The sequence below is a fragment of the Bos mutus genome, chromosome 20 (genome assembly GCF_027580195.1).
Source record: "Bos mutus isolate GX-2022 chromosome 20, NWIPB_WYAK_1.1, whole genome shotgun sequence".
NCBI classification, from domain to species: Eukaryota; Metazoa; Chordata; class Mammalia; order Artiodactyla; family Bovidae; genus Bos; species Bos mutus.
The window spans coordinates 3,938,388-3,952,539 of record NC_091636.1 but is presented as its reverse complement, the minus strand read 5'-3'; the positions used below and the strand labels follow the sequence as shown (position 1 = coordinate 3,952,539).

General features: G+C 51.3%; 1 protein-coding gene across 1 annotated transcript in view; it reads left to right on the top strand.

Moving 5' to 3' along the window:
* The first annotated feature begins 729 nt into the window (after nt 1-729).
* SH3PXD2B (SH3 and PX domains 2B) overlaps nt 730-14,152 on the top strand; it is a 123,674-nt gene continuing 110,251 nt past the window's right edge. The window contains exon 1 of the mRNA XM_070357423.1: nt 730-956. Coding sequence (XP_070213524.1) covers nt 882-956 — 75 coding nt within the window. The 5' untranslated portion in view covers nt 730-881. The remainder of the gene's footprint in view (nt 957-14,152) is intronic.

The following is a 14,152-nucleotide window of genomic DNA, read 5'->3' as shown; positions in this document are numbered from 1 at the left end:
TGCACCTCGGAAGCCCACCTCCTCTATAATATGAGTCAACCACTTTTCCCCCCCACAGTTGGCCTGAGAATTCAAAGAGAAATTATTTTTTACAAAACAGGAGGCACTGGGCCAGGCATGGAGTAAGTGCCCCAAATCTGGGAATCGGTGTTCTTGTTAAAAAGCACCCACTGCGTCTCCCCCCTTCACCACCCTCTTGCTCGGTTTTGCTGCTGTTATTGACATTATACCACACTTGCATACTGGGGGTGGGGGGCTCTTTTCTTGCTCCTCCTTGAATACCCATGGCTTTGGGCTGAGCTGACAATTACCAATATTTATAGTGCACTGACACGCGCTTAATCCTGAAGACAGCCCCGCTTCGAAGGCAGCAGTACTAGGCCCATTTTATACATGAAGAAATTGAGCCCAGAGAGGTTAAGCCACTTGCCCAAGGTCACAGTCGAAGAGCAGCAGAGCCCCCCTCAAATCCGGCGCCAGACCGCGGCTACCACAAGGGGTGAGGGAGGAACGAAGCCACCAGTCAATCATGATCGCAGGGCGGACGCGCGCCCGTCCCCTCCCCCGACCGCGGGGGCGCAGCGCCGGGACAAAGGCCCCGCGGCGGCCGGACGTCGGCCAGCCGGGTCCGCGCGGGGGGCGGGAGCGGGGGCCGGGCCCTTTAAGCTGGGCGGGCCGGCAGCGCGGGGGGCGGGCCGGGGGCGGGCCGGGGGCGGGCGGCGGCGGCCGGGCCGGAGGGCGAGCGGAGCGAAGGGCGGCGGCGGCGGCGGCAGCTCGCGCTCGGCCCGGGCTCCCGATCGCGCCCGGCCCCTGGTTCCCGGCCCGCGGCGGCGCGCCCCCGCAACCCCCGCGCCCGCCCCCGGCCCCGCGGAGGAGCGGCCATGCCGCCGCGGCGCAGCATCGTGGAGGTGAAGGTGCTAGACGTGCAGAAGCGGCGGGTGCCCAACAAGCATTATGTGAGTGCCTCGCGGCCCCACGCCCCCTCGAGCCCGGGCCCGGTCGGAGGCGGCCGGGAGCCCCCCAGCTCTGAAAACTTCTGCCTCCTGCTCTTTCTCCCCCACCGCCCCTGCGCTCCCCCGCCGCCCTGCTGCTGCGCGGCCCGGGTCTCTCCCGGCTCCTCCCTCTCCCCCTCCCCCTCCTCCCTTTTGCCCTGTTCAGCTCCTCCACCCAGTGCTCGGGCATCGCCCCTCATCGCCTCTTTGCGTGCCATCTCCCCCTTTCCCTCTCTCTCTTGTCCCCCAGTAGTCCCTCCCTTTCCATCCGTGGAGAAGTCTGGCCCCAGCCGGTGTAGGGAACGAGAGGCTGAGAGGCGCCTGTTTCTCAGGCCGCCTGCCCTGTCCCTCGTTGTCCGGAGGCGCTCAGACCCGCAGTGCCCAGCCACAGGTAGCCCCGCTGGGGATCACCAGGTTGGCCCCGTCCTTCTGGAAGAGGCAGCCTGAAATCTCTGAGAATGGATCCTTTCAGTGCCTGCACCATGAAAAGGTTTTTTTTTTTTTTTTTGCCCCTTCTCTCCAATACTTCTGTTTAAAAATGTATGAAAGTTTTTTCCTGGTATCTCCCTTTCAAAATGAGAACTTGTTTAGAGCTGGCGAGGACTTGAGAAAATGGGCCGGTGTCCTCATTTTGCAGATGGGAAGGCTGAGACTCTGGGAGGCATTGGGTTCTGTAACAAGGCTGAGCTGCATTTGGTTTTTCTGTGCTTCTGGAAGATGTGCCTGGGGTAGACGGTGACCTCCCCCCCACCCCGCCCCCCCGCAGATGGGAATGGATTCCCTCACCAGCCTAGGAGCTCAATCTGTGGGTTCAGAGGGCCCTCAGAGGGCCTCAGAGGTTCTAGATGAGGACTAGTGGGGCTGGGGGGTGTTGGGCCCTGGGGAGGCCTCTCTGCAGGAGGGAAGGGGCTCTGGTGTCTCTGGTGGTGAGAAGGGGGCAGTGGCAGCGCCTAGTTGCAGAGAAGTTAACCGGGAAGGGAAAAAAGAGCAAGAAGGAGGGAAAAAAATCCTAACAAAGAAGTGTAGAACAATAAAGAGCAAGGGGCGTTGGCTGGCTAAATTCAGCTCCTTGACATCTCGGCAAGTCCTCTTTGGGTCTCTTGTCTTAAGAGGCTCCTTCTTTTAAGATAGATCTACATGCCCTCCACAGATAGTCTACACAATTCTGAAAGGAGATAGCCGGGAATCCACTCTGCACTCCCTACAGAAAGGCTGTGCTGTGTGAGCCTGTATTGTTATTGGCTGGGCAGCCAGTTATTCAAGCCTTAGCCAGGCGGTGGGAAGCTATTTCCTGGACCTGTGGCATCTTTAAATAGAGTGAAGTTTCCCTTGATTCCAAAGCTAGGTTAAACTGTCTTTTTTTTAATCCCTTATTTATTTATTTTTAACTGTTTCAAATGCTGCCAAGTCTTGGTTTCTTGTTTGAGCTTGTTGACTGCTTAACTGAGTTGCCTCTTTGGTATACAGACAGTTTTTACCAACTTGGCAACAGGAGGAAGTCTGAAAGTCTCCATGCTGCCTCCCCCCAGATCTGTGAGCCACCAAGAACTGGGCGTCATCGTCCACGCTCCTGTCCTCTCCTATCACATCAGGTGCAGGTTCTTAATTAAGCCCACTTGACAGATGAGAAAACTAAGGCTCAGAAAGGTGAGGTCCTATGCCTGAGGTCACAATCAGGGCGAAAGCGGGAATGTAAACCCAAGTCTGTTCAACACCAGAAAGTGTTTTCCACCAGGCCACACCATTTTGCAGATTTCATGCCCCATAGTTTCCCTAAGCAGACTCCCCTCAAAGACTAGGAAATCTGCCATCATTTGTGATCACTCTGAGGCTTTTCATTCTCTGCTTAGATCCCTCCCTACCAGTGTTTTGGAGGTTCTGCAGCTCTGAAGGGCATCTTTCTAAGCCTTCAACCACTTTTTAGGAGCCCCTTCAGATAAATCTCTACATATTAACATGGATTTCAGTTTAAATCTTGGCATCACAAGTTGCTAGCTTGTGACCTTGGTTTCCTCATCTGTAAAATGGGGGTAATGGTGCCCACTTCTTAGGGGGAGAGACCTTGTGACTGGCAGGGTTGACATTCCATAACAGCTAGCCGCCTGCCTCCCTGCCCTGTGGTATCCATGTCACTTTGGTTGGGAACGTGCCGACGTCATGTGAGGAGGATTTCACCGAGAATTTGTTTTTCTGCATGTGGGTTTAGTCACTCTTGTGATTCAAAAGGGCCCCCTCCCTTCCAGCCAGGCTTTTGGGTTTATCAGATGAAGAGGGGTAGCGAGTTGAACTGAAGCCTGAGTCATCCACAGGAACAGAGAAAATTAAGTGCCTTGATGGCAAGAAGCCCACCAGAAACTGCCAGTGATCCCCACTCGTTCTCCAGTCATACCTGCCTCCGCCACTCTGGGAACTGGGATGGAGGTAGCTGTTGGCATGAGCCTGAACTTTCTCCCCACGTAGTGTCCCCTTATCTGCAGCTGGCCCAGCCGCTCTGGAGAGAGAGCATGAGCAGGGGAGTTGGCCCGTCATGGGCTCTGCCACTTCCTGCTGTGCCACCTTGGGCTGCTGTACCTCTGTTTACCTCTCTGAGCCCCACCTTCTATATCTGCAAATTGTAAATACTGCTTTCCTCCAGAGCAGAATTTCTAAACCTTCACACTGTCGATATTTGGGGCCAGATCATTCTTTGTTGTTGGGGGCTGGTCCTGTGCATTGTAGGATGTTCAGCAGCATCTCTAGTTTCTACCCCTGAGATGCCCCCCATAGAGCGTCCCCCTCCCTAATTATACCAAAAATGTCCAAAATGTCCCCACACATGTCCCCCAACCTCTAACCCCCTGCTCCAACGACTCTATGAGAATATACAAGTCAGTTACGGAGGGTTCCCCACCACCTGCTCCCCATTTGCAGCTACTTTGATCTCCTCTGCTCATAGCTTGGTTGCCTGAGAAAGAAAAAGTCATAGATGCTGTATCTCTCCAGCTGCACCTGGAGCTTAGGGCTGCCCATCAGGACTGGGCTACTTGTTCCATCTGAAATGGCATCTTCTCCATAATCAAGCGGCATCTTTATTAGGCCTGGTCCCAGCCTCCTTCACCTTATGGGCAGACACATCATCAGTGGGCCCAAGGGCACAGCCAGAGGCCACATTTGGAGAATTCAGGCACAGAAGCTCCCAGGGCCTCCGAGATCCCAATGGATGGGTAGGGATTATTGTTGCCAATAATATCAACAGTATTATCATTTGGAGAGGACTTCCCTGGAGCCACTGCCCTCTGTCTGTTGGCCTCTCTGCTGGCATCTATCCAGGCTTTCTGAATGAATGGAAAGGGGGCTTTCACGTGTGACACCCTGAGAGACCCTCCCAGCTAGGTTATCTTCCAGCTTGAGGGGAGAAGGATGTGCTTCCTGTAGGTTTTGCAGGTTTTATTTGAATTGTCCCAGTTCCGGCACTGGAGAGGGAGGTACAGAAGCCTTGGGGTTGGGAAAACAGTCTCTGTTAGCAGGGGCCAGGAGACACTAGCTTGCTCTGTCTTGAGATCTTTAGATGTTAAGAAGAACAAGATGCTAGGAGTAGTTATAGAAGCAATAATCTTAATAGCTGAAATTTAATTTGTTGCTGTGGGCCAGGCATTAGATGAGCTCTCTGTGTGTTCATATTTAGTCATCAGAGTGGTCCTTTTAAATAAGTACTTTTCTATTATCAGATCAGATCAGTCGCTCAGTCGTGTCCAACTCTTTGCGACCCCATGAATTGCAGCACGCCAGGCCTCCCTGTCCATTACCAACTCCCGGAGTTCACTCAGACTCACGTCCATCGAGTCAGTGATGCCATCCAGCCATCTCATCCTCTGTCGTCCCCTTCTCCTCCTGCCCCCAATCCCTCTCAGCATCAGAGTTTTTTCCAATGAGTCAACTCTTCGCATGAGGTGGCCAAAGTACTGGAGTTTCAGCTTTAGCATCATTCCTTCCAAAGAAATCCCAGGGCTGATCTCCTTCAGAATGGATTTCTATTATACTCATACATAATTTTAAATATACAGATACATGGAATAAGTTAAATATCTATCTACCATCCAGCTGTCAGATCTTTACATTTTTCCGTAGTCAAGTCATTTTTATTTTTTAAGAAGTAAAATCTTGCAGCTGCAAAGCCCCCTGCGCATTCATCCCAACAAGCTCCCCTATAAAACAAATCACAGTATCCTACATTTGGCGCTTGTCGTTCCCGTGCACACTTTAAAAATAACCAACAGACATGATTTTTTTAATTCACTAGCTTTATTGAGGTATGATTTACATACCATAAATTCACCCATTATAAGTATACGGTTGGCTTATTTTTTAAAGAAATGTATAGAGCTGTGCAGCCATCATCTCAATCCAGCTTTATCATATGCCCATCACCCCCAGAAAGATCCCCTGTGCCCTGGGGCAATCACTCCCCTTGCCACCTGGGTCCCGTGTACCTTTTAATGTTCTTACCTTTTCAGCACTCCCCAGGATCTTATATGGAAAGTTTTAAAAACTGTACAAAAACATACTTTTGCGATCTATGTTGGTATATGGAGCTCCAGTTCATTTCAACTGCTGCTTCACATTCCATTTATGAATATGTTTGTGTTGGTTCATGCTTCTGGAGGAGACTTTTAGAATGCTTTCTTTTAGCTGCTTTGTACATACAGCTCAGTATGGGTCAGACCCAAGGCTCAGACCCAGCTTACTGGGCCTTGGGCTTTGTGCATTTTCAGCTGTGCATTCAGTGTCCCTGGGAGCGGTGTTTGTGTGTCTCTTTGCTCTGGGTCCTTGCTAACACTCTGAATTGTCAGACTTCTTGTTGTGGCCCAGTTGTGTCCGACTCTTTGTGACCCCACGGACTGCAGCATGCCACGGTCTGTGTCCTTCACTATCCCCTAGAGTTTGCTCAGATTCATGTCCACTGAGGCAGTGTTGCTATGTAATCATATCATCCTCTGCTGCCCGCTTCTCCTCCTGGCTTCAGTCTTTCCCAGCATCAGGGTCTTTTCCAGTGAGTCAGCTTTTCGAATCAGGTGGCCAAAGTATTGGAGCTTCAGCTTCAGCATCAGTCCTTCCAATGAATAGTCAGGGTTGATTTCCTTTAGCATTGACTGGTTTGATCTCCTTACCATCCAAGGGACTCTGAAGAGTCTTGTCCAGCCCCACAATTCAAAAGTATCAGGTCAGTGCTCAGCCTTTCTGGTCCAACTCTCACATCCTGTACATGACTACTGGATGGACTCACATCCCCTGCATGACTTTTTAGTGGGTACAGAATAGTATCTCATAGCAGTGTGTGTTTGCATTTCCCTGCTCTCTAGTAAAATTAAGCACCTTTTCACACCTTTCTCAGCCATTTGAGTTTCGTCTTCTGTGAGTTAATTGCTTGTTTTATCTTTTGTCCCCTTTTTCAGTATATTGAGTTATTGGTTTTCTGTTAATTTATAGGATTTATTTATACACTTGGGATCCTGGTCCTTCATTAGTGTTCCTGTTTTCCCCTTGAAACCAGAGGTTCAGAGTGGTACAGGCACATACCTGAGGTCACGCAGCAAAGCATGGCAGGGTGGGGATCGATGTATGTGTACTCAGCAGCCCTGTGATCCCACCCCTGAGCCAAGTGACCTTGGGTGGATCATTTAAGCCTCCAGGCCCCAGCTTCTGCATCCTGGCCTTTCCTCATCTCACTGTCCGCCTAGCCTGGATTGACGAAGCACAAGCTGCCGCCAGCCCTTAGTCATTGTCACCCCAGGAAAGCTCTAGGTTGATTGTGCCCCTGGAGTGACGGGTTGGCAGACCCTGTGCTCCTGGCTTTGAGACCTCCCTCCTCACTTGCCATGCTCTAAGAGCCGAGGGTCTCTCCTCTGAGCAGCTGACTTTTGCAGGATGGATCATGCCCATATGAGGCATTATCAGCATTCTTGTTTCAGTCTATGGGAGGCCACTGGCTGGCAGGCTCAGTGGTCTGGAACGAACTGTGAATCTGCTGCCCAAATTAGCTACATTCTGCTTTCCAGCCTCCCCCGCCCCTCCCCCCAGACATCCTGGCACCCCATTTTGCAGAAACATGCAGGGCAGGCCAACAAACTTGAGTGAAAAGAACTTGGGCGTCAGAGACAAACATTTCTGCCTTCAAATTCTGCACGGTCTTGGGTGACTCACTCAACCCCAGGCCTTAGATTCCGTATGTGTAAAATGGGGACAGTGTCGCCCTTCTAGGATGATTGTGTGCTTGTTTAGATAATGTATGCACTGACCGTTCTCCATCCCTCCTGCGGAGGGATAACTGCCAGCTCCTAGCACGTTTCTTACGGCTGCACCATTGCTTTGTGAAGGAAGGACCTGACTCTGAGTTCTCTTCATGAGCTCCCAACCTGGGTGACCTCGCACAGCAGCTCCCCGAGGGTCTGTAAAATAGGAGCAGTAATGGTGCTTACCTACAGGGACTTGGTGCTCCTCACACGCTGCTGAGCCTGATGCCTCCTGTAGAAAAGGCACTCAATCGTTGGCCGTCATGAAAACTACTATTAATGATAGTCATTGCCATGATCCACCTCTCTGCCTCTCTCCTGCCTACTGCCCTGGGGGCCTGCGAGTGTTTTCTCTACTCCGGGTGCTGCCACAGGCAGGGCACTTGCTGTCCTGAGAGAGGCCCATGAGCGAGGCAGAGCCCACCTGCCTTCCGTATAGGTGGGTTCTGCGCCCTGTCTGTGGCACACAGTTAGTGCCCTCAGGAGACATTAAGGCCCCTCGGGTAGGTTTGATTTGTTTGTTTGTTTGTTTCATTGGCTGTTGGCTTTGTCAGCCATGCTGTGCCATCCTGCTCGCTCTGGTCCATGGCTGCAAGGAGCCAGGCCCCTCACCTCACCTGCCAGGTCATCCTCAGCCTGCCAGTCTTATACTCTGGACCCCTGCACTTGTCTGAAGATCCAAGAGGGTGAGGCTATCATAGCTTCATATTTACTTAAATGTCACTTTAGTTCAGACTTTGAATCAGTGCCATTCCTTGCTCCTGGTAAGCAAAGAAAGTGCACCAAACGGCCTGGGTTCAAATCCCGGCCCGGCCACCTCCCAACAGTGTGACTTCAGACAGATTACTTACCTTTTCTGCACCTCATCTCTGTTTCCTCATCTGTAAAGTGGGAATAATAATGGTGGTTCCAGTTTCATTGAGCTGATGTGAGGACAGAATGGTCCTGGCACACAGTAAGGGCTTAATAGCTCTGAGCTATATTAGGAGTGTACAAACGTAGTATCATTTATGATAGTAAAAGTTGGAAACCACTTAAACACCCACCAGTAGAGAATAAGATAAATAAAACACACTATAACCTTGAGCTACAAAGAGCTAGAATACCATCGAGATGGCAAAAATGCGTTCCGTCTTCTGTCACGGGAATGTAAAATAGCAAAACCAGTGGCAAAACCACGTGCTCAGACTGACTCCCACCTGGTTACAAATGAAAGCTGAAAAGATGCGTCGGTGAAAGCACAGAAGCATAGCTCATGAAATATATGTCACTTTCTTTTTGCTCATCTGTGCATTTCTCTGTTTTCCAAATGTTCTGCGGAGAACCCATATTCCTGTTTTTAGTTAAAAATTTAAAAAACAGCAAATGCTCACTTTAAAAGAGAAGCAGTGCCAGGCCATGGCAGCTCCAGCCAGGTTCCCACATCCCCGCCCCACTGTCCTGTCCTGAAGCTGCAGAGTTCTCCAGCTCCTCCGAGAGCCTGTGCTCTGCAGACAGGCTCTGGCCTCCGAGACTCTCCCCTGACTCGTCCCGCGGAGTTGGGGCTCTGGGTGTGGCTTTCCAATCCTTGAGCCCAAGAAGTGGCAAGAGATGAGTTCACAGTTGCAAGAGGGAAGAAAGTCCAGAGCAGATGCTTTTCTGGTTGAAGTGCTCCTTGCTTGGGAGCCAGACCCTCTCCCCACCGGGAGGCCTGGGGTCTCCCACCAGTCGGCTAGTGGGGGGAGCTGCTGCAGCTCCCCAGGGGCTCTTATATCAGTAGTGCTTATACTGGAATAGGTTGGAAGGGTCTGCACCATGAGGTCATAGAGGCACCAGAAAGGTCGTTCAGGTTAGAGGTGTGCCCCACACCCACTCCCCTGAACGGATCGTCCATTGGCTTGTCACCCATCCGGAGGTGCACAGGCGCGTCACACAGCAGAGTCATCACACAGCCAAAAAGGCCTAGCGGACTGTTCCATGCACGGACGCTCGTATCCTGTCGCAAGTCGTCCATGCTTTTTTCCGTGAAGAAAGAGCTCTGGGGAGGCGAAAGGTCTTACTTGGTGGTGTGACTCTGTTTTCTCCTTCCCCTGGGAGGCCAGGGCCAGCTGCAGGTCACTGCAGCTATGAGAAGGGCAGCCGCCAACTGAGCGTCCTGTCAGCCTGGCGGCCGCGTGGCTGAGGCGTGCGCGCCCTGGCCCACGGCGAGGAGGCCTCTTCCGGAGGCCGTCAGGGTGCGCGCGCCTCTGCGCCGAGACTGGGCCCGGGGCTGGTTCTGTTCTTCACTCACTCTGGGACCTCAGCCTTCTCCTCTGGGAAATGGGCGGCTTTGGCGGGGAAGTTTCATGAGCTTTTGTGCAGAGTGCCTGAGGGCGCTGCTGGCACGGCTGTACCTTGGTGCTTCCTGGCCTGGGGTTGTGCCCAGAAACTGGGGCCCTGGGGTTCCTCTCAAGCCCTTGTCAGTGGGGTCACCCAGACCAGGGTGGAGCTGGCATCCCTGCCCTCTGCTGGTTTGTGGGGACTGGCTGATGCGATAGACGGGAGGCCTGGGGTCTCCCACCAGTCGGCCTCTGGGGAGGGGCTGGTGCCACTCCTGAGGGGCTCTTCCCGGAGCCCACAGGCCCGAGCTTTGCTGGAAGCCATCCTCCTTTGGTCCCATTTTCCAAGCTGCAGGTGTTCTCTCCTCATGATTGCTGGCCCAGGTGCAGACCTGCAGATAGGAGATGAACCCAAGCCTGGGGCCTTTTTCATGTAGCGAAGGGACAAGGGACCAGAGGTGCATCTACTCTGTGTGTGTGTGTGTGTGTGTGTGTGTGTGTGTGTGTGCGGCGTTTAGCGGTTGGGGAGGCAGAGCTCTCCTGCCAGCTTTTGCAGGCCTCTCTCCAGCCGTCCCAGAGCCTAGGGCTGCCAAATTTACCAAAGAAAATACAGGATGCCCAGGGAAATTTAAATTTCAGATAAACATACAAAATTTGGGACATACTTATACTAAAAAATCATTCATTATTTATTTGAAATTCAAATTTCCCTGGGCATCCTGTGCTTGATCTGGCAAGACTGCTAAAACTACCACTTTCAATAAGACAACTACCAAGAAACGATCATACTTCGTGATTCTGACAGTTCTTAAGAATTCACTGAACACAGGTAAATCCCTTCAGGGGCCAGGCACTTTTGAGCAAAGAGATGACACCCAGATGTGCAAAGCGGGGATTCAGACCTCAGGGAGGCCAGTGTCCTGAGAGATAGATGGATGGCAGTTTAGGACTAGTCTGGCACTGAGGAATGAGCAGGGGCCTGTGCCCCTGGATTCTGGGAAGCTGGACTTGGAGAAGGCAGCACGGTACCCAAGGCTGCTCACACGCCATAGGAGAGACGCTGCCGAGTGGCAAAGGGTAAAGGGCTTCAGGCGGAGAGGACAGAGGACAAGGAAGCAGCAGCCCTGGCATCTGGCATGTTTGCAAAAAGCAGGAGAGGTTTGAGTGATGGAGATGGAGCTTGATGGGTGGCTGGGGGCCCCAAGGGTCTGGGGGTTTCTGACTGGGCCAAAACCCACAGAAGAATAAAAGCAAAGGGGACTCCCTGACAGTCCAATGGTTAAGGCTCCACCCTATTGCTACCCAGGGCCTGAGTTCAATCCCTGGTTGAGGAACTAAATTCCCACAAGCCACATGGTGCAGCCTAAATAAATAAACATAGACTCTACCTTTAAGAAGGCCATGCCCTGCTCCTCTCACTTCCCCCCCTCCTCCCACACATACATACACACGCACACACACACACATACCCAGCCAGTGCTCAGAATCAGAGGTGTCCCAAATGAAAGTTGCTGGAGAGGTCAGGAGGAGCTGGGACTCAAAGACACTCCCCCAGCTTGATGGGTGGGGGGCACACCTTTCACAGGAGAATGGAAGGGGCAGACACACAACAAACCTGGGAGGCTAGAGGGAGAGAGCACCTGTGCACAGGGGGACTGAACACCTGTGCACAGGGGGACTGAGCACCTGTGCACAGGAGGACTGAGCACCTGTTCATAGGAGGACTGAGCACCTGTTCACAGGAGGACTGGACACCTGTGCACAGGAAGACTGAGCACCTGTGCACAGGAGGACTGAGCACCTGTGCACAGGAGGACTGTGTGCAGACAGGAGAGATGAAGTCAGAGAAGGAGTGGAGGATGGGAAACAGAGAGGGGTCTGTGAAAGCCAGTAGGGCTTCCCTGGCAGCTCAGCAGTAAAGAATCCCCCTGCGGTGCAGGAGACATGGGTTCCATCCTTGGGTCAGGAAGATTCCCTGGAGATGGGGATGCAACCCATTCCAGTATCCTTGCCTGGAAAATCCCATGGACAGAGGAGCCTGGCAGGCTACAGTCCATGGGGTCACAAGTCAGACATGACTCAGCAACTAAACCACCACCACCAACACCATGAAAGCCAGTAGGAATTCTGAAATTTGGGAGGGATTAAATAACTCCGGATTGGTTTGGTTCTCAAGACTTAATAATTACTTATTATTGTTATTATTGAACAGCTTTCATTTACTCAAGTGCTTATTATATGCTCAAAAGCTTTTCATGCTTTATGTCGCAGAATCTGAGCAGCAGTTCTGTGAGATAAGGAGTATTACTCAGGATTCTTGGGTAGCAAGTGACAGAAATGAACCTAGCTAACGTAAGCCAGAGGAAATGTATTGGATAAATGGCTCTGGCAGGACTGGCTTAGCCCCCCATCACAGACAGGACCTGGCCAGCTGGGGCCATCCAGGGAGTTGAAACTGCCAACAGGCATCAGCATCACGAGAAGCAGGCCCCTGCTCCATCCCTCGGTCCCTGTGGCCACTCATGAGTCCAGTTCCAGGGAGAGAGAAACTGATTGGCCCAGCCGGGTCACCTGATCCTCCTTTGGTTAGGAAGGGCGAGGAGCTGTGATAGACCGGCCCACCGAAACTGTCGGTAGTTGTTGTAGGGGACTTGGGGTGCTGTGTTGCTGGAAGAAGTGGGGCATGGCGCCCGAATGGGTGGAAACAATAGATGTCTGCTACGCAGGCACTGTTACTAGCCCATTTCACAAACATGGAAACTGAGGCTCAGATGAAGTACTTTGCCCAGGATCACACTCGGCTCTGCTGCCTGTCACTGAATGTAAAGAATGGTACGCTCAACTCGCCACCACCTCCACCCCTCAGACTTGCCTTTAAAGCACATAAGGATAGGATTTTCTGTTCCGCTTAATTAGGCAGAATTGCAGGGACCCCCCTGCCTGCTCCACTGACAAAGAAAGCCAGAAGCCCACACACTGGCGTCCCCGTTTCCTCCTTCCTGGCCAGGGTGTGAATCAGCAGCAGTGGCGTTGAGCCATCCTTGGCTGCCAGTCAGTTGCACAGATGTGGTTTGTTGTCTGCCCCGGGCCAGGCCTGGCCCCAAGCCAAAGAGAGGCTGAGATGACCAGGCAGCCTTTGTCCTCACAGAGGTCACCATCTGTTTAGACCATGTCACTACGACGTAAGGGCTGTGGTGGGGCCTGCTATAGGGCCATGGGGACAAGGCAAGGGGCCGAGGCCTGGCTTGCCTGTGCCCCGCTAGGACAGAGAGGCAGCATTCTGAGCTGGGGTCCACAGGAGATGGATGTTCCCGGACAATGAGAGCCAGCTAGCAGAGTTCTTAATACGGGAAGAATTTGGAGGGTCCTTGAACTTCGAAGGGGGAGGAGTACATCTTTATCATCAATAACCTCCAATAGCAATTTAGCATTGCTTTCCTTTATGAAGACAGCGACCCTTGGATATTTACTAATGCCTGTGACTTTGTCACAGGTGGAAATTCACAGGTATTCCCACTCACTTTACAGTTGTCTCATGGACCCCAGTAGATCATTTACACTTACCCCTGCTTCAGAATCATGATGCTTTTTGACCTACTGCTGGATTTTGTTACTTATTGCATTAATAAAGTGTGTGTCTATTCATTGTCTTTTTGAAACATTTTTATTCAGTATTAGTTTCATTTGGAATGTTACATGCTTTATTCATTTTTAAGTTATTTTGAGAAGGGGACCATAGATACCATCAGATTGCCAAGAGGCTCCATGGCACATATACGCAAAAAGATGAAAGACTTCTGGGTAGAAGTGTCAGAGTTTGGGCTTGGGAGTCAGGCGGAAGTTTGACCTGGCCCTGCTAGTGAAGTGGCTGAGTGTGTGACCTTCGTAAGTGACTTCTTTGTGCCTCAAGTTTTTCATCTGTAAAATGAGGGTAAGAATAGTACCCACTGTGGGTTATTTCCTGTAAAGGGTTTAGAGCAGTGCCTAGGACATAAAGTACTGAATAGTTACCTGTTAGTATTATATTTATCATCATCATCATTCTCATCCCCTAACGAATGATGTGCATTTTTAATAAGCAGCCTTGGACGATGTGACATGGGTGGTCTGGAATGACCTCACCTTGAGAAACAGTCTCTAAATGGACACACCCCCTCCTAAGATTTAAAAGCAACATTCCCTGAAGATTTATGTATTCGGATGTTTAGCAGTGTGGTGATTAAAATAATATTGAAAATAACATCAGTGCTTATCAGAGGCATGATTAAATAAATGGACTACTGAAGATCCTTCAAAAATTTTTCTCAAAGAATTTTTAATGAAATAGGGACTCACTCACCATATAACACAAGTGAAAAAGATCATATATACAATGTGATCTTAATTTCATAAACTAACGTATAGAAAAAGGATCTGGGAAGAAATACGCCCAAAGCTTCATCTCTGGTGGTAGAAACATGCATGCTTGTTAAGACCTCAGACTCTGCCATCAGACTTCATTACCAGCTGGATGGAACAGGTTACTTCACACACTGGGTCTTACTTTCCACCACTGCTGAGTGGAAACAGTAATGCAGTGTAGCCCCGTAGGAAA